This window comes from Phocoena sinus, chromosome 9, assembly GCF_008692025.1.
Source record: "Phocoena sinus isolate mPhoSin1 chromosome 9, mPhoSin1.pri, whole genome shotgun sequence".
NCBI classification, from domain to species: Eukaryota; Metazoa; Chordata; class Mammalia; order Artiodactyla; family Phocoenidae; genus Phocoena; species Phocoena sinus.
In genome coordinates, this window is record NC_045771.1 from 7,239,907 (window position 1) to 7,265,382 (window position 25,476).

At 47.3% G+C, this 25,476-nt stretch overlaps 2 protein-coding genes across 15 annotated transcripts in view; one reads left to right on the forward strand and one right to left on the reverse strand.

Annotated features, from left to right (window-relative positions):
* EZH2 (enhancer of zeste 2 polycomb repressive complex 2 subunit) overlaps positions 1-5,592 on the forward strand; it is a 63,475-nt gene extending 57,883 nt beyond the window's left edge. For all 9 annotated transcript variants that reach the window (XM_032642346.1, XM_032642349.1, XM_032642352.1 and 6 more), the window contains 6 exons: positions 170-348; positions 2,359-2,454; positions 3,033-3,114; positions 4,012-4,092; positions 4,217-4,301; positions 5,270-5,592. In XM_032642346.1, the coding sequence (XP_032498237.1) occupies positions 170-348; positions 2,359-2,454; positions 3,033-3,114; positions 4,012-4,092; positions 4,217-4,301; positions 5,270-5,330 (584 nt within the window). In that variant the 3' untranslated portion in view covers positions 5,331-5,592. The remainder of the gene's footprint in view (positions 1-169; positions 349-2,358; positions 2,455-3,032; positions 3,115-4,011; positions 4,093-4,216; positions 4,302-5,269) is intronic.
* A 4,532-nt stretch (positions 5,593-10,124) lies between these two features.
* Positions 10,125-25,476, reverse strand: part of CUL1 (cullin 1) — a 107,791-nt gene continuing 92,439 nt past the window's right edge. For all 6 annotated transcript variants that reach the window (XM_032642341.1, XM_032642343.1, XM_032642340.1 and 3 more), the window contains exons 12-22: positions 23,416-23,464; positions 22,557-22,688; positions 21,202-21,319; positions 19,965-20,041; positions 19,339-19,470; positions 16,838-16,930; positions 12,775-12,822; positions 12,613-12,695; positions 11,962-12,067; positions 11,327-11,440; positions 10,125-10,663 (exon numbers count right to left, since the gene is read on the reverse strand). In XM_032642341.1, coding sequence (XP_032498232.1) covers positions 10,583-10,663; positions 11,327-11,440; positions 11,962-12,067; positions 12,613-12,695; positions 12,775-12,822; positions 16,838-16,930; positions 19,339-19,470; positions 19,965-20,041; positions 21,202-21,319; positions 22,557-22,688; positions 23,416-23,464 — 1,033 coding nt within the window. In that variant the 3' untranslated portion in view covers positions 10,125-10,582. The remainder of the gene's footprint in view (positions 10,664-11,326; positions 11,441-11,961; positions 12,068-12,612; positions 12,696-12,774; positions 12,823-16,837; positions 16,931-19,338; positions 19,471-19,964; positions 20,042-21,201; positions 21,320-22,556; positions 22,689-23,415; positions 23,465-25,476) is intronic.

The following is a 25,476-nucleotide window of genomic DNA, read 5'->3' on the forward strand; positions in this document are numbered from 1 at the left end:
TCCTTCAGGATGGACAGCTTCAGCTTTCCTGTTACTTCCCTTTCCTCACGTGTACGGTGGGATAATACAGTTGTTGTGAGGCCTCCGTGCATTAATCAGGGCCTTAGCACCAGACTTGAGCTGCACCATTAGGCAAGGTTTTCGTCTGACGAAGAACATCTCTCTGAAGGTCAGAACCGCTTTCCGGGATGCCGCTGCAAAGCCCAGTGCAACACCAAGCAGTGCCCGTGCTACCTGGCTGTCCGAGAGTGTGACCCCGACCTCTGTCTTACTTGTGGAGCTGCTGACCACTGGGACAGTAAAAACGTGTCCTGCAAGAACTGTAGCATTCAGCGGGGCTCTAAGAAGGTAGGGCGGGATCGTTGTTGGTGGGCTTCCGAGAGATGTCAAAGTCAGGATAGTCTTAGACCGTTTAGCTGGGGCAAAAAAGTGATTATTGAATGGTACAGCTGATAAAAGGAAAATGGTTGATTTTTCTGTAGAATAGTTTGGTATAGGATGAACCAGTCAACCCTGAGAAGCAGCTGTTAATGGTATCGGATTTGAATAAGAGGTATTTTTCGAGTTGTTTAATAGATAATTCGATTTTCTTTTTTAAGTTTAGTTAATAGAACAAGTGGTTTATCTAGTCTCCTTAGAGCAAATCAGTGGTGTTCCTGTCAGAACAGAGAGACCCATTCTTATCAAATAGTATTCTGGGTTCCTTTTTGCACAGAGTAGAAGATGGGACTTCCCACAGTAGTTTCTGTAATAACCTTGAAAATAACACAGGCAGGAATTACATAACTGAAGCCTGGGCATTGCATGGACTTGACTTGTTGCAACCAGGGAGTTTATTGTTGACCAAAAGAAACTTAGTTTTTTAAGGTAGTATCTTAGTTTTTAGGGTACTATCAGTATCTTGGTTTTTTAAGGTAGATGATAGGTTTCTTCAGTTAATCATTTTTATAATAATAGCTGACATTTATTATTTAATATAGAGCAGGCCCTGGTCTAAGCACTTTGTGTATTACTCATTAGTCTTCCTAACTCCCTGAATTAGGAATAATCGTTAAACCCAACCTTCTGAGACTTGTCAGGAAAGGAGCGGGAACTCAGCCAGGCGTTCCGGCCCCGGACCCTGTGCCGTGAGTGACCACCCCGTGTGCACACGGCACGCTCTCTCTTAGGGTCGTGAACTAGTGTGTAATGTAACTGAGATTGCTGTACTGTCAGTCCTACTCTACTGGAAGTTCTGTTTATGGCACTGGCTTTATATTTTTGGCTGTGGCCAAAACGCCTGCTATCAGGCGTTCAGACGGTTTTACTCTAGGTCCTCACATCACAGTGATGCTGGCGTGGTTTCCCGGGGACACCCATTCAGCCCTGAGAACTCCCATTTCTCCCTCAATCCTGTACTTTCCCACTGTATGATAAAAACCCCTCCTTCAGTTTGTTCAGAAAGTGGATAATCCTCATGGTGACATGTCTTTCTACACATCTTCTACCTCCTAAAACAGAAAACTGTGTAGATACTTTTTACCAACGGGGTTTCATTTGCTTAACGGTATTTAGCTGGCCAGGAAGGTACTTGGTTAATTCTTCCCCGACAGGGAGTGTAGGCTGAGTCAGAACAAGCATAGATCGGTAACCTGGGGATCCAGGAGTCTTTTTCGAGGCCACGAGGATACTTGGAATGAAAGCGTAATAATGAGCCACGATGGACTAACGGTAGAAGCGACAGCAGTGATCAGCCATCTTGGCATCCGCTAAGAACAGAATGCTGGCCCACGGGATCGTGCCACCCCTCGTGGTGGTGTTTCGTGCTGTCGTGAGGAAGGGCTGTGGAAGGATGCGCCCAAGAGAAAAGTGCCCTGGAGGGAAGGGCAGCGCTTCGGGAGGAATAAAAGCTGGTGAAGAGCCAGGAGAGGGCCCCACGGGGGCTGGGACTGGACCCGGAGGAGGTGGTGATAGAGGCCGCCTTGGGGAGGTGCAGGGGGCACGCACGGACAGAGGAGGAGCAAGGGGTCCCTGTGTGACAGGCACGTTGCACGTGAAGTCCAGGAAGTCAAGGGCGGAAGGACGGACAGGGAGGCAAATGGTGCAGCATGTCAGGATGCCTCGTGCAAGGACCGCAGTCGGAGGGACTCGCACCAGCATAGGTGACGTCGTATTTCTGAGAGAGACAGAGGATACTTAGGCTCTGTACTTGATTTACAAAAACCAAAACGTGGTTCTTGCAGTTTGTCAAGCCCTTTGGTAACGCGGGGGAGCTTACCTCTTCCCCCACCTGTGGTTGAATTACCCTGGTTCATCCCATGTCTGATTTGTCCGTCTTCACTCCCCTCTGATTATATGACTGTGTTTATTATTCTCTAGCATTTACTGCTGGCACCATCTGATGTGGCAGGCTGGGGGATTTTCATCAAAGATCCTGTACAGAAAAACGAATTCATCTCGGAATACTGTGGAGAGGTAAGGCACAGCCATCCAGTTGCAGACAGAGGGATGCTCACGGGCGTCATCTGTACTCGCTTTGCTTTGGACTGATTTTCATTGGGCAAGTCCGTTGGGTTTGATGAGAAGTGAATTTAAAATGCCTTTTCAGCTTGGGCTTGTGGGTTTGGTTGGTTTGGAAGTTAAGCTACACGGCTTCAGTCCTTGTCACAGTTAGCTTTTATCACCTGGGGACAAGGGGGAGAACAAGAGCTTGAAAATGAGGAGTCTGTCCTACTTAATCCACAGCCTAGTTGATAAGGACCTAAGTTAGGAAAAACCCTGGGGCTGGCTTCATTGTGCGATTAACCCACCCGGTTTGTATTTTGTACTGAGTAAAAAGACTTTTGTTCATCACTTTCTCCAAGCATAGTTACTTTAAATGTGGAAGTATTCAATATTTCTAAGTTAGAGTCCTTAAAATATCACTGTTTTTGACAAAGAGAGAAACTGGCCACAGTGACCCCTTCAAGGTCCCAACTGTTCCTGATGAGCTGGTGTGTGTTCTCCTACCAGGCTCACCTGTTGCAAAACCTCCCCCACGTCCTTCCTTTTAGATTATTTCTCAAGATGAAGCGGACAGAAGAGGGAAAGTATATGATAAATACATGTGCAGCTTTCTCTTCAACTTGAACAATGGTATGTTGATGAATTAGAGTGCATTTGGTTCCCGGGTTGCACGGGCCCCTTCTGGTGGCTTGAGTATCAGAAACGACATTAGGGGCCCCCAGTGTCTACAGGGTTGGAAGGAGCCCCCGGCCTGGGCTAAGGAATGGGCTGTTTGCTGGGAAGCCAGCCAGGTTGGATGAGTGTAACTTGGGGGCGGAGGTGGAGGCTCCCTGAGCCGTAGGGGGTTCTGTGTGCAGGGAGAGATCGCTGCCCCGGCCCCGGGCCGCTCCTTGGCTTCACTGCCTGGCTCTCCTCTCGTGCCCCTCTTGCCACAGGTACCAGTCGGCTGGGCCCACCTCCTCCGGTTAGTGCCTCTGACCTGGGAAGGGTGTGGAGCAAGGCCTCGTGCAGCATCTCCACGACGTCCCTGGGGGTCCTCAGAGGACAGGGAGGGTAGAAGGGCGCTGCGTGCAGATGCTGATCCTGGGTGGAAAGCTTGTGGTGTGGCCCGGTCCCCGCTGGGGGTGTGCACGTCCCACCCAAGCTATGCAGGGGGGTCTCTCAGCTGAAGCAGGTAGAGTGGGTTCTTCCATGAATGTGTTCCATAAATGGGAATAATGAAAAAAACTAATAATTTAAAATGTGAAGGGAAGAATTTAGTTAGATTTTATTTTCTGCCATGCTTTGGTCAGTAACACATACTTACAGCTGATACAACTGTCTGGAATCACTGATGAATTTTTACCTAGAGAACATTTTCTTCCAAATGTCATTTCATACTAGGTGAAGTTGGTTGAATGATTTGCTTTTGAAGGCAAACCCTGAAGAAGTATAACCAGTTGTATTTCCAGAATCACGGTAACTTTGTGTTTACTGAGCTGTGTAGCTGAAATTGTTTACCGGATTGTGCTTATTTTTTCTCTTTAGATTTTGTGGTGGATGCAACCCGCAAGGGTAACAAAATTCGTTTTGCAAATCACTCAGTAAATCCAAACTGCTATGCAAAAGGTAGGTGTCCCCGGAGGTGGAGGTGCCGCAGGCTGACCTGAGTGGTCTGGGTTGACACTTGTTACGTGAACGGTCAGCAGCTCTCCTGCGCCGACTTCACTGACCCCGGCGTCTCTCTCTGCAGTGATGATGGTTAACGGCGATCACAGGATAGGGATTTTTGCTAAGAGAGCCATCCAGACTGGTGAAGAGCTGTTTTTTGATTACAGGTTGGTAACAGTACATTTCTAGAGTCAGCCAGGGCTTTTCCTCTCTGGTCCAGCTCCAGGCTGGGGCTTCTGTCGTTAGAGGGACAGAGTTCTGGTCGTTATTTGTCATGGGCAGTGGTGGGAGTTTGGTAACGTAGTTTCCATTATACAAGTAATGCTTTAACATACGTCAAAAAAACCACAGAAAGCTGCATTTTTACCTTTGGGGATCCTTTCTGCGGGAAAAGGCACGCCGGCCGGCAGTCTCTACTGTCAAGCTCTGGGGGATAAACTGACAAGTTCTGTAATTTTTATTTAAATGCACTCAGACGACTGTCTAGTTAAACGAATCCTGTGGCTGAATGTACATCCCATCCAGAAGCTGTTTCTCGAGTGCTGAGTTGTCGTAAACTGGGGCCCGTGTGTAGCCGCTTTCAATGGCAAACTGCGGCACAGCTGAAGGCGAGATCTACCCAGATCTTTAGTGGGAGGTTACGAAGCCACAGCCCCCCCTAGCTCTGAGTGAGGGGCAGCTGGTAGACCTTCCTTTGGGTGCAGTGTAGGTTCCAGCCGGCAGTGGAGGTCGCAGGTGCCTCTTGTGGCCTCTGTCCCGTTCTTTCTTCAAGGGGGTGGGGGGGGCGGGGCATGGCCAGCTCTGGCTGCTCCTGGGCCCTGTGGACTAAGGGCCCAAGTCAGGGCTCTGCCGCATCGCAGTTACTTTGCCTTCCCCGTGTTAGGCCTGCCTTCGCTGGAGGATGGTTTCAGGGGCACAGGGCTGGCTGGGGAGAGTACTGGGGAAGGGTTGTACTACCAGTTCCGTCCACTTTGCAACTGGAATTGGCCCAATGATGCAGCTGTGTAACAGGGTGCGTGTGTGCTTTTCCTTGTGGACGTGTGAGTGCAGCACACTCAACTAAGCGGACTGGGTTGTGTTGGATCTCACCCCGGGCTGGAGGGCACTCACCCCTTTTTCTTGCTGTTTGTTTCAGATACAGCCAGGCTGACGCCCTCAAGTACGTGGGCATCGAAAGAGAAATGGAAATCCCTTGACGTCTGCTACCTCCCCCCTTCTCCTCTTGGAACAGCTGCCTTAGCTTCAGGAACCTCGAGTACTGTGGGCGATTTAGAAAAAGAAAATGCAGTTTGAAATTCTGAATTTGCTAAGTACTGTAAGAATAATTTATAGTGATGAGTTTAAAAATCAACTTTTTATTGCCTTCTCACCAGCTGCAAAGTGTTTTGTACCAGTGAATTTTTGCAATAATGCAGTGTGGTACATTTTTCAACTTTGAATAAAGAATACTTGAACTTCTCCTGGTCGTTGTCATCTGTCACACAGCTTCCTCAGCTGATTTTAGAAAAGGACGACTGAGTCTAATGGGAAAAACATTTAACTCCTTTGGTTTTCCAGTAGCCATCCTACTGAAATCTTGGTTTCACTAATACTGCCTATTTATTAGGCAAGTTAATACCAAATATAACAAATATACGCCTACATATAAACATACTACCAATAATACACGTTACAATTTAATAAGGGACTCCCTGCTGGCATCTGAGGCCAGGGTGGGGCACGTCCCCGGCTGCTGAGAGGCCTGCAGCTACGTACCCGCTAAGCCTCGTTCTCCACGTGAAACAACAGACAATCGGATGAAGCGACTTCTGAGAACCGCTCTAGCTCTAAATCCCACGAGTCTAGGTACAGCCCTTCAGATACGACGGGGATATAGCCAGACTAGGTTCATACCTCCTTGAAGAAGTAATAAGAACACCCTCTTTCTTACGTCCCAAGGAGGTGGCGCTGCTCCTCGGGCCAGGCGGCGGTGGCACAGTGACGCCGTCATGGTGGGAGAGCCCAAACGGCTGTCGTCAGCCCGGGTGTGTAGCTGCCTCTTCTAGAGTTTGGTATATTTTCATCGGTTTATAACGTGGTAATGGTTAACGGGAAGCTCAGTCAAAACTCACCTTCCTCTGCAGTTACACAGATGCTGAGAAGACTGGTTTCCACCGCATCCATGCACAAGCCATAGCCACCCGAGTCCTGGCATACAGTTCCTGGGCCCCTTGGCTTTGGCAGCGAAGAGACCCGGCCTTGGGGGCTAGTCTCGTGTGTCATTCTTCTCTGCCACCCTGCTGGGATGTCCTGTCCCCACGCCCCACCCAGGAAGCAGGACCTGCACTCGGCCGCCTGTCACTGACCTGTTCACAGAGGGTCACCCCGCGTTTGCCTGATCACCGCATCTCGCCCTTGGCACTCAGCCCCAGCGGAGCCCGTCTGTTCCCTGCTGCACGTGGGCCTGTTCAGGACACCCCAGGGATGACTTGCCCCCAACAGCAGCTACTGACAGAGCTCATTCCAGCCACAACTTTTCTACTATGTGTAGCTCCCGACCTGTCCCCAGACGCCAACACCGGGAGGTGGGTCCTTGAGTTCAGGTAGGTTCTGCTCGTTTAATACACCAGAGACCCAAATGCAGCAGAAAGACAGCAGGTGTACTGAGGGACGGCAGTCCTTGCGAGCACCAGCTGGTGTGTATTCTCGGTGCACAGCAGGCTTTGTACCCTGATTTGCAATGTACCTCCAGTAACCTACCCACTGACCTCGTGGACACAGAGATTCTGACCAGAAACGCTGTTGACACGCAGCCACGGCTACATCCCATGTGATCAAGAGCGTCCTTAGGTCCAGGCAGCTCTAGATCTTCCTTTATCTGTAATGGGGGAAAAGAGCACAGAGCTTGACACAATGTATTCAAATACCCAGTTAACAGAGAAAATTGGCAAAAGCTAAGTTTAAGTACGTGCTTTTCTCCCTTCCCCTTGCTCCCCTCACCGAGGTGGTAATTGACTTTGTATGTGGGTAAGCCTGGTGGTTAGTTCCCTACCAGGGAAAACAGACGCCTAAGTAGGATGAGATGAGTGTAACAAGTTATCACAAGATATGGATACGTTTCAAATAGTTTCCATGGTTTAGGGATACCACCCATTGTTCATTGAGGATAAAGAACCCGACAACAGGCTGCCCAGCTGGTCAGTGTCTGTAGTCCTGAAGCTTTTCCCCTGATGGTCATGAGGGCCCACATGTCTGACCGCAGTCCTGATGTCCAAATACAGGCAGCACCTCAGCCTCAGAGTAAACTGCCCCAGGCAAATCTGAAGGCGCCATGACAACACGGTTCCGTGTGTCTAAATTCTCTTCAATATTTTGTAATTTATAAAAAATTTATAATTATCTACCTGGAAACTGCTTCCTCTTTTTTTATTTTTTGGCTGTGCTGGGTGACATACAGGATCTTAGCTCCCCCGGCCAGGGAGCGAACCCATGCCCCCTGTGGTGGGAGCGTGGGAGTCCTAACCCCTGGACCGCCGGGGAAGTCCCGCTAATTATTTTTTGATATTGTCTGAATCATTCACCCTCCAGCCTTCACTGAATCCAGTCAGTGACTCAAAAGTCCCGATTTCCACCTCTGCCCCCGCACCCACCAAAAGTCAACTAACATCGTGTAATTTCGATTTGTAGATGGGTCGTCAAGAGGGATTTCACATGTGGACGTTTTGAAGAACGTAAGTATTCTGCCAGAAGTTGTGTGAGCTTTGGGCTCTTACTGGAATAAGCTCAAATAAATGCTTGCTTGTTCCTCCAACCTGTTACAAGCAATTCCAGTGACGGGTGTATGTAGCACCTGGTGTTAGAAATGGTCCAATACATCAAACCCGCACAGCTTTTGGTATGTGAACCGCACCTCCAGAAAGAGGTTTTATAAAAAACCATCCACACTCACCTATTATGACCAGGTCACTGTGCTGCTACTGGAGATGAAATTCGTGTAAATAAAATCAAATCGTCCAGACAAGCTATTGCCATTCCTAAAAAAAAAAAAAAAGAAATTGTCTTCATTAGAAGGGGGATTCAGTTCAGATGGGTCAGCATGTTGGATTTTTTCATCTGGGTGTGGTAAAATCTTAAATTTCTTTCAAAGGAAAATTAGATACCTCAACAAATAGGTGGGCCATCTTAAAATGCTCCGTCAGTACAAATATTTTAAATTCCGGTGCCTCTTGGTCCTGCATCTCATTCTCCCTGCACCTGTTACTTAGGCCTGTACTTTGGCGTCCCTGGCTGCTTCTCACAAAGGGACTGCCGGGTGACTGCCTGGCAGTTTGCATTAACGCAGACGTGAGGTCCAAGAGCCCAGTCCAGGAGAGAGAGGCCCCACCTTGCCTGCTCCCCTCCCAGGCGAGAGGAAATGGTTCCCTCAGACCACGGTACCACAGTGATAGCCTGGAACATGGTTTTCCTTCAACCGACCAACTCCTGTGGGTTCTGCCAGGGCTGCCGTCCACCATCCCTCCCCCAGGGCATGGACTTCCTGTAGCAGCTGTGCATCAAACGGCTTTCAGAAGGCCTGGGCATTTGTCCCTAAGTAGGTTCGGAAGCTACTTACTATTGAAGTTACCCTGAAAAATGCAGGAAACTCAATTCTCATGGCTTATATTTGGAGGCCTCGGCCATCCTTGTTAGGCTAGGATATGGTTTAGGGAATAGAGGCACAAAGTCTTGAGCTGCTTTTTATTCCACACCCATTAAACAGGACAGTTACCAAGTGTGAGGGGGGTGGGGCAGGTACAGGTACTGAATCTGAGGATGGGAGGGAACCACCCAATCACCTACCGTCAGTCTGCCTTTGCCCACAGATGTCCTAGGTCTTACCAAAGGCACTCTTCATCCTGGAGGAACTCGAGACAGCAGCAAAATCTCATTAAAATTTACCTTCCCACTCTCGATGAGACTCAGACACAAGCTGGGCAACCGGCTCCATGGTGGTTACTTACAGCAGGTTAGTCGCGGAGGCGGATGGACTGCTGAGAGGAGAAGCAGAGCTGTGGTCTCAGCCGGGACTCGCGGGCAGTGAGGCCGTCCTCGGAGCCCCAGGGCACTGCTGGATCTGGGGGGAGGAGGGATGGTCCCCTGGGGTGGTGGCAATGCTCTTTGCCTGGTTCACACTGGGAATCTTTTATGATTGTTTGAAAGAGAAGAATGTACTAGAAAAACAAAGAGTGGACACCATTACACAAGTGCTTAGTCTATTACTACTACTCCTTTTAATAACCTGTTTAACTTTTAATTTTTTAAAACTAACCTGTTACGTGCCAGATTGGTCCAAGAAACTGTAAGGACTTAGCTTTGGCGTCTTCCTCCGGCCCTGCTCTCGGAACCTGGCCTCCGGGCAGGTAGGGACCGCACAGGTGTGGACAAACATGTTCACGTCTCACGTCGCGGGAGTTGCCTGTGGTTTATGGGGACCACGAAGCTCCCGAGACTGAGCCTTCCCCGGGGCCTCTGCTCCCACCTCCTGTTCCTTCTGTCCTCGGGCCGGGAAGTGACCGCCTGGGGGCCGAGTGACAGTGGTACATCGCCAACCCCAGGACCGCGGATGAGGAGTGACTGTCCTTTGAACAACTGGTCGGAAGCAGGAGGGAGGCGCTGGTGGTAGACACGGTCCCCAAGCCGCACTCGTGACCAGCGCCCGGGAACAGGGGCCACTCTTCCCACGGGAGGTGTCGGGATGACCCCGTCCAGCCTTGCAAGTGTCCACAGAGAAGCCATGGGAGGCGCTGAGGCCTGGGAGCTGCCGTTCAGTCGCTGGAGGAAATCGCGGGGCTGAGCACAAGCGTCGAGGAGAAAAAGACGACAAAGGGCTTAAGATGGGAAGAGCTTACAAAGGCCAATCTCAGGAGGGCAGCCCTTGGGGCCTCAGGAAGACACTGGGAATACCCGTTTGCACAATCATTATGTCTTTTATTTACATATAGAAATTAGTAAAACTTAAAAACAAAACCAAATGCGACTTGTACAGAAATCCTTTAATTTTCTTTATTTTCACACATTAAAAAATGAAACACACTATACAAATGGTTTTTCATAGCGGATTACACGTGGGTCCATTCAGACCTGCTCTCCAGGCGCTGCCGGCCTCCGAAGGGCCGCCCGGCCGGCCGCTGTCATTCACGTGGCCAATGGGTTGATTGGATGCAGAAGCATGCAGCCCTCAGCGAGGAAGGTTCCATCCCCTCTGGTCTTAAATTAGCTTAAATGGCGTCGGTGTCCGTATTTACAGACGTGAAGTGTGGCGATCCTGAGCAGTTCTCATCGCCCCGAGCCCGCGATGGGAGCCTGGGCCTCGGGCCGAGCAGGAGGTCCGCGTGGCGCCGCCGCCGCCGCCGCCACCGCCGCCGCCGCCTCGTCTCCATCCTTCCCACGGGATGAGGGGCTGCGCCGCGGTCAGACCCCTCCAGGAGGGTTAGGCCAGGTAACTGTAGGTGTCCTTTTCACCATCCACTCGCTCCAAATATTCCTTCTCGATCAGAATGTCAATGCATTTCTGGGCGCCATTTTTAGAAGAGGAAGAGGTAGTGAAAGGGAAAGAAAAACATGTTCAGGGTCGGAACGGAGACGGACCTCCCTCCATCCCTGGGGCACCGCCGCCTCCCCGCCCGGAGCCCCGCCCCCGCGGCTCCCGTCCCTCCAGCCGCACCCGCCCCGCGGTACCTGCCGCCCAGTTTCTGTTTGAAATGACGGCAACCAGAAACGAGCCGCGAGTGTGCCCAGGGGCCGCGGGCCACCCAGGGGACCCAGAGCAACGAGCCACACATCCATGGAGACCGCCTCCCCGGCGGGCTCGGCAGACGCGGGAGGGCGGGACTCTCAAGACCCTCTGGGCAGAGTTCAAGGCGGCAAAGTGCTTTCCGGCGGCGTAGGACACACGCGGCGGTGGTGACACCAGGGCGTGGCTACCGGGCCGGGAGGGAGCGCGAGGCTCGATCGCTTTGCCAAGGTCAGCAAGCTGAATGCTGAGGATTTTGCCCTTCTCTGTGTACGCGCTTCAATAAAACGTTGAAAAATTCATCCTATTTTCTTTTGCAGAAACCTATTATACGTGACTAAGCCAAGTTCCTTCTTCGCGACATAGCAATCAACCTAGTTTGGTTACCTCTTTTGGCTTCTGAAATGTAATCTGAATGCTTCTGCTATGTAATTCTTGTACCTTAATTACTGGGACCCGAGGCTTGAACCTTGAGGACAGCTGGGTCAGCACTTCTCCAAGTAACTGCTGGTGCTTCAGAACCTTCCTCATTTTCATAATTCTCACAATAGCCGCCTGTGTGACCAAGGAAAGAAAAACAAATGTGTTTAACAGAGTTATAAGAACTTAGCCGTAATAATTAAGAAGAACTAGCAATAAGGCTGCCAAACACGCAGAGAACTACGATTTCCTAACAGGTAACAAGCACAGCGCAGGGCGGAGCGGGCAGGGCGCCGACTCCATCTACTTAAGTTTCAGCGCCAACACAACGAACATTAAAATGTTTCGGTCTTATGAGCAGCAATTTTAGCAATTTAACCCAAGTAGAAAACACTTTTAAAATGAGAAAAAGTTCAGTCTTCGAAGCCACGGAAGCCGCCTGACCCTGCACTAAACAACTTTCCCTCCCTCCCATCTTAGTAACTCACCACAGGTATTTGCTCTCATCTATTTCATCGACTATTCCATCTACTCCATCCAGAACCATCCATCATCCTGGCCACCACTCCCAAGTCACAGGACACACAGCCCAGAGGAAGCGCCACCCCAGCCGCGGCGGCCACCTCCCACACGAGGGGACAGGCACCCAGTGTCACCTGGATCAGAAGCTTGCGATCTTCCTCGATGTTTTTGTGTGTGGTTTCTTGTTCCTGCTTCTGTTCCGTTTTCATTGGCACATTGATGTTAACCCTTAATTTCTTACTGTCAAGAAAATCGAGGAAACCAATCACTATTGTTTTAAAAGGCACGCAGTAAAGGCTTCTTTCTGTTTTCAATCTTTAAGAGGTGCTTTGCTCCCCGGACGGAGGGTGGAGAGTGTGACCGACCGTCTCCCGCTTCCCTGCCACACTCATCTCTCTGAAAAGCCCCTAGCTCTCCGCAGGGCGGGTTCCTGCTCTGCCAGCAGCAGGACGTCTGTATCGCAGGAAATTCAGTTCCTTAACCGGCTCTCCCAAACTCTGTCAAGTGAAATAAAATCAAGACACTGGGACACAGAGGTCCAAACTTTCCAGGCGAGCCATTTAAGGAGACTTATTTATTTGCCAATAGAAGAAAAACCCCAAAACTGAAAGAGTCAAATGGAGACCCACCCAGGATGGGTCAGAGGGAATCAGGACCCTGTCAAAGGCCTGCCAGGCCTGGCACCGTGCTCACAGCCCCCCATCTGAGGTGACACCAGTAAGTGCACTGGGGGTCAGGGGATAAGTCTACGGCCTAGGACCGTCTACTTGTTAGATTTTCCTTACTTTTTATAACCAAGATATAATTTTATTAAGGTATCTGGCTTCAATTCCACCTCATCAACATTTGCATTTTCGTCTTCCAAGACCTATAAGAAAACAACTGTTACTACATAATCTCAGGAAAAGGCTTTCTTCTAGCTTAACATAAAAAGTACACAAACATACCAATAACTTTGACTTCAATAAAATCTGTAGGACTTGTGCCAAGATGTCCTGCAATTAAAGAGAAAAGAGAAAATGCATTTTTCTTTGTAATAAGAACCACAGCCCCAGTCCCACAGTCCATTCTTCTATGGAAAAATAATAGTCACTGAAGTAGAATATGCCCGGAGGAAAAAGAGCGATGGTGCCTCTTACAGGGTCCCCAAAACCTACTCCTAAAAGTGAAATCAACCCCTTTCTGCTCTTGATCACCCAGTATTAAAACTGACAATTCTACTGCAAATATTAGAAATTGCGCATAACTCATTTCTTTGACTAAATCTTCTTAGATGCCTGACGGCGCATCTTGAACACCGATCACCGCAGAGAATGAGCAGAGGGAGTGTCATGGGCCCGGACACGACGGACAACACCGTCTGCTCACAAACAGGACGGGGATGGTGCCCGCCACCCTGCCGCTGACCCACCTTTGGTGAACTCTAAGCCCGTCGTGTGGCCTCTGGGCCGCTTCCTCCCCCCAAGAGCGGGTGGTCAACCGATTCTCAGCTCTCCTTTAGCTCCACAGCTTCCCGATCCCATGGAATCGGACAGTCACCAGGCCGCTCACATGCGCAGCCCCTCCTCCCTGGACGGAAAGGGCCGCCCCCCACGTAAGGGAAGCCCATCCTGGTCACGGAGAGCTGGAGAGGCCTCTAGTGTGGTGACTGGCCCGGAGTCCAGGGCAGGATGAGGACGCTGCTGGCCACGCCCGGGGCACGGATGCAGAGGCTGCCTTCCTGAGCCAAGCTGACTCCTATTGTGGAGGGCAGGGGAGGGGTCAGCCCCTCACGGGGAGCCGGCTCTGCACTAAAAACTGGCTCAGGGGCCGGTGGGGAGCTCAGCTCCGAAAAGCAGGTCCCCGACTGAGGGCAGAGCCCCACACCAGGGTCTGGGGGCAACCTAAGCCTCCACCCTAACGGAAGCCTCCTCCTTCTGGTGAGGAGTGAGGAATGAAGAACGCTCCTGCGTGCAGAGAAGCAGATTCGTTTTGTTATTAGAAACTGAGAATGTATTCTGGACTAACTTGAAGCAGGACTCAAAAATAAATGGCTTTCCTAATTCACATTCTATGAGGCCAGTACTAGCCCGACACCAAAACCAGACAAAATCGTCAAAAGAAAATGGCAGACCAATTTCCTATGAATAAAGATGGAAAAATCCTCAAGAAAATTCCAGCAAACATATAAATTCCAGCAGCATATAAAAAGCATTATATACCATGACCAAGTGGTATTTATCCCAAGAATGCAAGGGTGATTCAACATTAAAAAAAAAAATCAACATAATGCACCATTATTAATAGACAAAAAGCACATAGTTATCTCAATGCAGTAGAAAAAGCGTTTGAACAGAATCCAACACTCTTTCATAATAAAAACACTAAAACCAAAACGAAACTAAACAAAACAAAAAACTAGGAATAGAAGGGAATTTCTTCAGTCTAGTAAACAGCATCTAAGAGAAACTTAAGTGACTGTAAGGCTTCCCCCAAGATCAGGAACAAGACAAGGATGCCTGTTCTTACCACTTCTATTCAACAATGTACTGCAAATTCTATCCAAAGCAATTAGGCAAGAAAAATAAATAAAAGGCATTCAAATAGGAAAAGTAAGTAGTAAAACCATCTGCATCTGCAGATGACATGGTCACATATTAAAAAAGCCCTAAAGTATCCACACAAAAAATGTTAGAATAAATGAGTTCAGCAAGGTTGCAGGATACTAGTTCAATACATAATTATATTTCTACACACCAGCAATGAACAAACAATTCCATTAACAATAGCATCAAACTTAAAATACTTAGGAATAAATTTAACCAAAGAAGTGTAAAGGCTTCCATAATGAAAACTACCAATATGAGACACAGTTTAAAAAGAATAAAAGACAGTCCGAATCAATGGAAAGACGTCCATGTTCACAGAAGACTTCATATTGTTAGGATGGCAATTCTCCTTCCAATCTACAGATTTAATACAATCCCCATCCTAATTCCAACTGCCTTTTTTGCAGAAACGGACAAGCTGATTCTGAAACTCATATGGACCCAGAATAGCCAACACAATCTTGAAAAAGAACGAAGTTGGATGTCCCAATTCCAAGACTTACTACAAAACAACAGTAACCGAGACAATGTGGTACTGGCATAAGAATAGACATTTAGATCAGTGGAGAAGAATTGAGAATCCAGAAAGAAACCCATACATCTATGGCCAATTGATTTTGACAGGTTGCTAGTACGAACCAATAGGGAAAAAACATGTACAAAAATAACCAATCACTATGTTGTACACCTGAAGCTAATGTATTAATTTCCACTTCAATAAAAAGTCAGGGCTTCCCTGGTGGCGCAGTGCTTGAGAATCCGTCTGCCAATGCAGGGGACACGGGTTCAATCCCCTGTGGGTCCGGGAAGATCCCACATGCCACGGAGCAACTAAGCCCGTGTGCCACAACTACTGAGCCTGCGCTCTAGAGCCCACGAGCCACAACTACTGAGCCCGTGTGCCACAACTACTGAAGCCCACGCGCCTAGAGCCCATGCTCCGCAACAAGAGAAGCCACCACAATGAGAAGCCCGTGCACCACAATGAAGAGTAGCCCCCACTAGCCGCAACTAGAGAAAAGCCCGCACGCAGCAACGAAGACCCAGCGCAGCCAAAAATGAAATAAATTTATGTGTGTGTACATATATATAAAGTCAACTATACTTCAATAAAAAGAAAAAAAACAGGGAAAGAATAATCTCTGACCTTGGATTAGGTAATGGTTCCTTAGCTATGACACCAAAAGCACAATCAAGAGAAGAAAAATAAAGTGGACTTCATCAAAATTAAAACGATGTGTGTGATTAAGAAAATGAAAACCCAGAGAACAAGAGAAAATATCTGTAAATCATGTATCTGAAAAGGGTCTACTATGCAGAATATACGAAGAATTCTTACAACTCAACAAAAAAGACAAATAACCCAATTAAAAACGGGCATAAACATCATTAGTTGTTAGGGAAATGCAAATAACCACAACGCGGCACTACTTCATATCCACTAGGATGCGTATAATTTAAGAAAGAAATGGATAACTACTAATGTTGGCAAGGATGTGGAGAAAGAATACAAGCTGGTGTAGCCACTGCGGAACAGTCTGGCAGTTCCTTCAAGAGATAAATATAAGTTATCATGACTCAGCAATTCCGCATCTAGATTTATACCCAAGAGAACTGAGAATATGTTCATACAAAGACTTGAAAGGTGGAAACAACCCAAATGTCCATCAACATGATGAATGGATAGACATAAGGTGGTCCACCCATATACTGGAACATATGTTGGCCATAAAAAGAGGATGAAATATAGATACGTGCTCCCACGTGGATAAGCCCTGAAAACATTATGCCGAGTGAAAGAACGCAGACACAAAAAGCCACGTGTCGTATTATTCCACTTATATGACATGTCCAGAGCAGGCAAATCCAGAGAGAGAGAGAGACAGCGAGAGCGAGAGCAGAGCAGAGCAGTGGTCATGGGGGCTGGGGAGAGAGCAGGTAAAGGGTAGCTATTGCTAGTGGGTACTGGGCTTCTTCTGAAGGTGATGGAAATGTTCTGGAACTGGATAGTGGCGGTGGTTATACAGCCCTGTGAAAAACCACTGAACTGTATACTTTAAAATGGTGAATTTTATGTTACATGAAATAGTTCAATAAAGAAATGATTAATAGGAAGAATAACATTAAGTGAAAATTTAAGTTTAGTAAGAAAAAGCTTAGCTGGAAAGAGGGTTAAGGACAAGCTAAATGAATGAGAGAAAAGCATATCATGTGTACATGTTGTGTGTGTGTGTGTGTGTGTGTGTGTGTAGGTATATGTTACATTGAGTTTAAAAATTAGTATTTGAAAAAACCATGCCTTGAGCCCTAGAATGAGAACATATTCATGTTCATAAGACAGATAACCATTTCCAATCAAAGAAGACCCCCCATCCCCTCCCCCCACAGCTTCCCACAGCAGAGGGGCTGGCGGGAGGAATACCATTTTGATCTGGGTGCTGTCTGTCAGCTGCTGCACGGCGTACGCGTCCTCTGTGTTGTACTGGAGCAGGATGGCCATCTGGAACGTCGACGCCTTCGGGTCCCCACATGAAAGAAAGAGAGGCAAAACCTAAACGCGCGGACAACTCCCAGAGTACAGAGCCTCAGCGGGAAGAACCTACTCATGAAACCAATTCTCCAAACGGATGCGAAAAACCAAAGCAGATCTAAAAGGGAATACAAAGCGTCATAATTCCACCACGATGCCACATTTTCCTGAAAGACGTCATTCTCCACCTTTCCAAACATTCAAGTGATTTTGAACTTTCTTCCAGATGCTTTGTCTGTATAAATACAGCTGGCCTTTGAACGCCTCGCAGCAGGGCTGGGTTAGGGGCGCCGAGCCTGAGCAGCTGGGCGGCCCCGTGGGTATGTGCTTCCTCCCCACCCGAGGATCCACATCCAGATTCAACCAACCGCGGATCCGGGCTGCGTAGTATTTACTACGGAAAAAACCCGCCTAAGAGTCGACCCGTGAGGTGCAAGCTCATGTGGTTCAAGGGTTAAGTGTACACACCATCTATATGCAGCCACACTCATTCTATATAGATGAACACAGAGGTACTCAGCCAGTGTAGACAGAAGCACTGAGCATCCATCTTTAAATTTGCTTTTCCACAAATACTAAAGAAAACTGTGTCTGGTACACCACTGACAGAGGAACCTGTGCGCTGAGCTGTATTATAGTTGGGTGTTTTTTGTTTTTTTTTTTTTTTAATCCTAAGTACTTCACTATGTAAAGTTTAAATGGTTTAAAGCAAACCACAACCGCTCTGAGGTATTTTTAGCAAACCGTGCACCAGGCAGCATGCACTGGTTTTAATTTCTCAAGCTGTGCAGGGAACGACGCCCGCTGAGGGAGGGCGCTCCACTCCTGGGGGAGCCTGGGCGCTGTGCCACACGCCCCATGGGAACCCCTCCTCCCTTCCCCTCTTCCATAACCCGCGGCAACAACTAAAGGGCCATGAGCACCGCCACTTGTCCAGGCAAAACCCTGGTCAACGGGAGGGGGGGGCAGCAGCGGCAGTGTGGGCAGGGTGAGTGCCTCTGACAGACTTCACGATGCGGCCAGGAAAATGGCCCGGGGGGCACGGGGTGCGGGGGGGCAAGACCGACAGCTGTGAGGTCTCTCCTGAGATGAGCAGGGGCCTCTCATCTCTGATGGCAGTGACCAAAAGCAAAACGAGTCTCTGATAAATGTTCCACAGCTTGGTGGTAGCCCCACAGGTGTCCACATTTGTCATAACTCCAACTGTACACTTAGATGGGTGTCTTTTTACGTAGATTATCTCAGTAAAGTTTACAGAATGTCCACTTATCAAAAAAGGGGCACTGAGATTTCAGGTACTGAAGTATGAACTCACAGACTCTTCTATGAACACCTGGGAATAAAGAAAAATTTCCAGTCGTACAATTGACCCTTGACACAGGTTTGAACTGTGTGGGTCCACTTATATGTGGATTTTGTTTTTCAGTAGTCAACAGCACAGTGCTACAGATCGGAGGTTGGTTGAATCCAAATGCAAGGGAACCGTGGATACAGGGTACCGTGGACGCAGGGTGCCAACTCTTAAGCTATGTGCAGATTTTCAACTGCATGGAGGACGGGTGCCCCTAACCCCCGCACTGCTCAAGGGTCAGCTGTAGAGAAATCCACATTCAAGTGGATAAAGACCTCTGGACCTGGTGTAACAGAATATCAAACACTTTTATCAGGGTAGAACTATTAAAAGTTTCAATTAATGAGCAGGTTGAGTCTGCAGAATGCAGTCAGAAGTTTCTTAACACTTAACAACAGATTTATAATTGTTTTTATAAGCACACTAGTGAAACCCTCTTCAAGGTGGATTCTTTAACGTAAGAGACCTTAACTGCAGTTTCGTCTCTGCTGCGTATCAGCCCGGAGCCAGAGGAAGTCACTTAAATTTGCCTGATCCTCCGTTTCCCAGATACAAAACGGAGCCTAAGTTACCGTTATCATCACACAGCACGCAGCACCGCAGTGAGCGCCGAGGTGGCTGTCAACGCGAAACTGCCCCGTCGAAGGGGAAGAGCTATTATCGTAATTAAATTCATGAAACTCCAGCTTTTTAAACTACTCTCTGACCACTGAGTGTGTGTCAGGCAGGAGCTGTACCCAACACTTATTAAATACATGATTTCCCTTATTTTTCACACCACACACAGAGTCGAAGCACTGACACCCGCCCGCCCTTTTGTGGAGGAGAAAAGTGAGGCTCAGTGTCATTAAGTAACTTCTCCCTTAGCCACAGAGAGTAAGAACTCAGCTCCGCTGACTCTTAAAAATCCAAGCTGTTTAACCACGATATTATTTTGCCAGAAGCTTGACTCCAGATTTTGTTGCGTGAAACACTATATTTCTGTAACTTGTCTTCATTTATACTTAAAAAAAAAAAATCCAAAATAAAAAGGTGATCTTACCTGCAAAGTGTATCTGTTTTTGAAGCAGTTTGTTACTAATTCTCCTTTTGACAGCTGATATAACCATGTCAATTTTCTGCCACTGTGACGGCTGGCATAAAACGCTGTGAATCGCTGGTAACTCCGTTCCAGCTGGATACAGAGGGGGAAGAGCATTTGTGGAATATATATCTCACCATATTCTACAGTCAACATCTCTAAATAAAAAACACTGGTCCAAGTTTACCGGACAAAATGCTTACAGAACAGTAAAATACAAATATCAAGTGTTTACTCTCTTGCAAAAAAGCACGCTGATTTAAGCATTTGAAGGTACAATCCAAAAGTTTTTAGCTCCAGACAAGTAGGTGCCACCACGATGTTCATCGCAGAACTGTTAGGTTCTACTTTCGAGAGTAAATGACCATGTAAATGAACACGCTGTTGAGGTGGAACAGAGGTGGCGCACCTCTGGATCTCCTGCCCTGCCCGGGGCTCGCAGCTGCCTTAGCACCACCCCGTTTAATGCCACGTGGCCGACCAGCAGGAAGGCCTCCTGCAGACAGCACGTGTATAATGGTGGAGGCTGCCCCTTTTCACCTTTGCTCAACACGAAGGGAACGAACAGACGACAGAGTCATCCTTACCTCCGACGGCAAGGCAAACGTACAAGACTGCTGAAAGGGCCACGATCCAGAACTCAGAACTTGAATGCTGAAGTCCACTGGGGGGATGGGGAAAAATCCAGGAGTACACGTAATTAGCCTCATGAACTGAAAAGTGCCACATGTCAGATAAACATGGATTGCTTTTTATTAAAAGAAAGCATACTGAGTGAAAAATCCTGCTTTAATATAAAACTAAGGATTGAACACATTTAATTTCAATTAAATTCAGTAAAGGGAAGAAGAGCCAGAAATTCCCTCCTCCGAAGAGTGAGCTTTTCATTTCTCTTCTAACGCAGAATTACACAACATTGTGTGCCTGTCTGGCTGCACCTGCTTTAGTTTTCTGCCATGAATAACCCTCAGTCCCCCTGAGGCGCACCTGAGCCCACCAGGCATGGATGGCATGAGAGCCCCAAACTCTAGACAACGAGAACCCCAAAGTAAACCGACTTCATTGTTCTGTGTAGCACAGATTACTCTGTGTATAGCACACGGACTATACATATCTAACACACATACAACCTATACATTGTTTGTAACAGTCATGTCATCATCGCAGATGGCTGACAGTAAGTCCGCTGGCACGGCCGTCAAGTTGAACAGTGAAATAGTGCTTTCAATTTGGGAAAAGTACAAACCTCGTATTTCATTTAAAAAGATAAAATCACATGATGATGTCAGCGTCACCTGCCACCTCCTGCAGCAGGCAGACCTCACAGCAGGAGCCCAGCTGGCCTCCACAAACGAGGCCGGGCACCCGCCTGTCCCGACCCCCAACGGCAATCGGAAGCCATGTCTGACTCTGTTATCTATACAGCCAATTCAGTTTCTTATAATTAAAAAAACTGCTAGAATGGAATTAAACTAAGGTTAAAAAACATTCATTGAAACTTAAACTGTGCGTGGAGCCCCGAGATGGCAAACGCCTGGGGTGGGGCGGCCACGTCAGCCAGGAGAAGGGGCCGGGGCTCAGGACCTGGACGCAAGCCACCCGCCCGGCTCGGCCCTCCGGGAAAGGCCAACACGCTTCCAAGGCTGTCACCTCCTGTCACCACACAAGTCAGGAGGTGGGCAGTGCCTGTGGGGAGGACTTCCTGTTTACCTGTCCCTGAATTTCTGATAGGGCATCCACCATCTCTCTCACTAGCTACAAAGAGCGCCACCTCCTCCGAGAACCCTGCCTGTAAAGGAAGCTCGGAAACCCAAGCATACTCACAGTCCAGGGGCTCCGAGTTCGTCAGGTGTTTTTTGAACTGCTCATTCAAATCTTTGCTTACACCAATGTCTTGAAACATCCGCTGAAGTTTAGAGGTATACTCGAAACCACAAGCTTGCTGAAATGAACCCAGATAACTGCCTTATTAATTTCTATAGAAATATAAATGTATACAGGGACTCCGATGGGGACCACAGTACATGACGGACGCTTAACCGAATTACTAAAGGTAGTTAACATTTAACTGTATCTCAGGGTATAAACATGCACTGATTAAAATTCATACACTATCAAAAATTATAGTTATAAATGGAATGGTTACGACTTTATACACACAGTAACTATCACGCAGGCCCAAAGAGCAAGGATTTCTGACCCCGTGGGGGAACACCAAGATGACATAGTTCGCTATGTCTCTCATCCACTACCACAGACTGAACGGTGCCCCTACCCCAGTCCTGTGCTCATGGCATTTGGAAGTCAGGTCACAGAGAGATAATTAAGTTTAGAAAAGGTCATGAGGGCGGGCCTCCGCCACGTTGGGATTAGGGTGGTTGTGAGAAGAGACGGAGAGGGTGCCCCCGACCCCGCTCCCTGTCGTGGGAGGACGTGGCCGGGCGGCCCCAGGCAAGCTGGGAAGAGAGCCCTCACCAGAAACTGAACTGGCTGGGACCTTGATCTTGGACTTCCCGGCAGCCTGCAGAACTCTGAGAATAAACCTCTCTTGTTCAAGCCACTCAGTCTATGGTATTTTGGTACGGCAGCCCAGCTGAACAAGATGCCCGTGGAACTATAACTTCGGGTCCAAGTGAAATATACTGCAAAACATGTAGCAGCATTTGACAGGCTAGCGAGCAGGCTAAGTGCAGAGGCGGCCGAATAAGGAAAGAAATACTCAACAGCAAACTAACACTGACGCTTTCTGTCCTCCTGCAGACGTGGGGTTACTAATTGTTAACCAAGCCCAGAAAAAAACAAAACACCCCGCCCCCTCAAGGCCAACAGCACAAGAGTACGGGCCACGCCACGTGGAGCAATTCTTGGTGGCGGGGACAGAGCTGAGGCCACAGGTGCAGGAGCGGGCGCTGGGCGTCGAGCAGGGCTCGGCTGGAACAGAAGGGCCCCCGGGTGTGTGTGCTGGGCAGGTAGGGTGGTCGGGAGAGCACGTGAGGCCTGATGAGGGGAGACCTGGGCTTATCACAACTGTGGTGGGTTCTCGGTAGCGGAGTAGCAGAGCTCACCCTGCACGGACTCCGCGTTATCACTGATTGACGGCTTTGCCCAACTGATAACCTGGAGAGACTAGGAACTTCAATGACTTAAGCTGGAATCGTTCAGGAAGCGACGACACTTACCTTTAACTTAGAGATCATGCTTGCCTCGGCATCATCACTTGCACTGTTCTGATGGACGAGCCTCTTGGCCAGCATCTTCGCATAGAACTTCTGAAACACGTCTTTGTCCTCTATGTACTTGAAGACCACCATCTAGAAAGCCACCACGAGAGCACACTTAACGCACTTACAATCTGTCACCAAACACAGGCCAGAAACCAACACGTGTGCTTTGTCTTGTCCGGCCCTGTATGCCAACATTTATGACGACAAAAAATACTGTCCTGCTTCCTTGGTGGCGCAGTGGTTAAGAACCCGCCTGCCAATGCAGGAGACATGGGTTCGGGCTCTGGTCAAGGAAGATCCCACATGCCACGGAGCAACTAAGCCCGTGCGCCACAACTACTGAGCCTGCGCTCTAGAGCCGGCGAGCCACAACTACTGGGACCGCACGCCTAGAGCCCGTGCTCCACAACAAGAGAAGCCACCGCAATGAGAAGCCCATGCACCACAAGGAAGAGTAGCCCCCGATCACCGCAACAAGAGAAAGCGCGCGTGCAGCAACGAAGACCCAACACAGCCAAAAGTAAATTTTTAATAAATTTTAAAAAATAGTTAAAAAAAATACTGTCCTGTAATCTTTAAAGTAAATATTTTCATCAACCCCTTAAATCACATTAAGTTGCTCTACACTTAGTACTAATGAGGAAAGTACAAATGCTAAAATTAATGACTCAACATAGGGAGTAAAATCATAGATTCGAAAGAAAATAAATGATTCTACTACTTTCCACATTCCAGATAGCTCATATAAATAACTTTAAAGCCACTTGTCAGAGAAAAGGTTACAACATAGTGACATAACTACCCAGCACCTTACCACTTGGTTGAGCGTGTCTTCTAGTTCTGCTTCTTCTGGGTTCTTGGAACTGAAAAATTTTTAAAGGCATAGTGTTTTAAAACAAATCAGCAAACATTTACTAAACAAGCACCACTGAGCCAAACTGCCATATCAGACTGTGGTTCTGAACATTCAAATGCTCAGTTCTTTTCAGATGAACAGGTGGAAGAGGGAAAGTTAGCTCTCCTTACCTGTGGCAACCTGTCAATCTTATATCGTGTCTCAATTTCATAATCTATTCTCCCATATGATCATTTAGAATATCCACAGTGAAACTGAACAGAAGATACTTGTTAAAAGTTTCCCAAAACATTCTGAACCAAGTTTTCCTTTAAGATAATCCATTTAAATGTAAGTAAATGAGCTTCACTTTTCTAATTGCATTCTACAATATGCTTTAAGTTAACTTTGAAAAAAACCCAAACAAACACCTTTTAATGGCCTAATAATTAAAGACAATGAAAGGGGTTTTTAAACCACTTCTCAAGTGCTGCCTTCCGTTTGTCATTATGTCTACAAAATAGATGCTTGCCCTTTAACAACGGATTCATTCACTCTATTCTATGAGTAAATATTAATTGAAAGGTGATTTCAGGGTAAATACAAATTTAAAGCTTTTATCCCAAGAGTCCTTTATAAACAAGACCCCTATAAATTCATATAAAATGATCCAACCACCAGACAGGCTCCTATTTAAGAACAGTTGGCTCCGAAGGTCCATTCTTCCCTCTCTTTTTCTCACTGAGAGGTCAGGGCTGTATCTCTCCTGAAAGAAGTTAGTTTAGTGCCCACTGGAGTCTAGTCACTGACACGCGCTCATTAAAGCAGCACTTTTGGAACTATCCACCATTCTGTCTGCTTCAGCAGCCTTAACTGAAGAAAAATCTATCAAGAGACTTGATGAGAAAATTTCTAAAAAGACAATGGCTAAAAAAGAAGCTATGTACTCTGCCAAACAAACTGGAGCTCTATGAGAGTACCTACATATTTAAAATATTGAAAACTTTCATTTTATAGAGCCTAAAAAATGAAATCGGGTCAGAAGAGGCATCCCAATTTAAAGTCCATTTTCACTCCTGAAATGAATACATCAGTGGATCTGACTAGAATTGCTAAATTATACATTAGACAAGCATTGTGATAAGTAGGGGGAAAAAATCAAATACTCAATTTGCACTGGGCCTTGGGCAAATCACTTTCCGGCAAAGTTAAGAGAGAGATAGCTACTGACCTTATCAAATGTTTTCTCATGTCAATCAAGAAGACCACATAGTTGTTCATACAGCTCTCAGTTAATAAAGTCAACTACATTAGATTTACTACTGTTGAGCCATCCTTGCATTCATTCCTAGAAAGCTATGCTATGTTCTGGACCGTTCTTCTTTAGTTCGCTGATAAATTCAGTTTGCTAACATTTTACTTAGGATTCCCACAACTCTCTTCTAAGTGAGACTTGTTTGTAGTCTTCTGCTTGGTAGTGTAGGTGTTCTCAGTCTTTTTTTGTAATGGGATTATACGAGCCTTTGAGAGCGGCTTAAAATACAATTTACTGATATCAAACCAATATGGTTGTGGGGCACGGAAAACTACTGCAAAATCTGTTGGTGTGATATTTGGAATAGGAAAATAAGCCTTGAGCATTTCTAAACTGAAAAAAGCTACTCCTCAGTGAAAGAGATGCTGATGAAAACCAAAACACACACACAAAAAATTAAGTGAGAACTTCAAAAACCACAACACAGAGAAGAAAACCATATGAGACACGTTGCCTCTAGTGCTTCATACACATACATTGATTAGGAAAAATACCAGTTGAGAAATAAGATGGTTAAAATACAAAGACTATGAAACAGCAACAAAACAAACTCGTTAAATGAAAATAAACGTTAAAAGTACACAGACTGATGCAAACACTATAGTATGTGGAGAGTCTTCTGTTTTAAAAAGCAGCCAGTGGGGGCTACTGCAGATTTTCAACTGGAAAAAAATTAATCAAGGCCAGTAGAAAAGAGCAAGTAGGGAGTGAAGAGAAATGGTGAC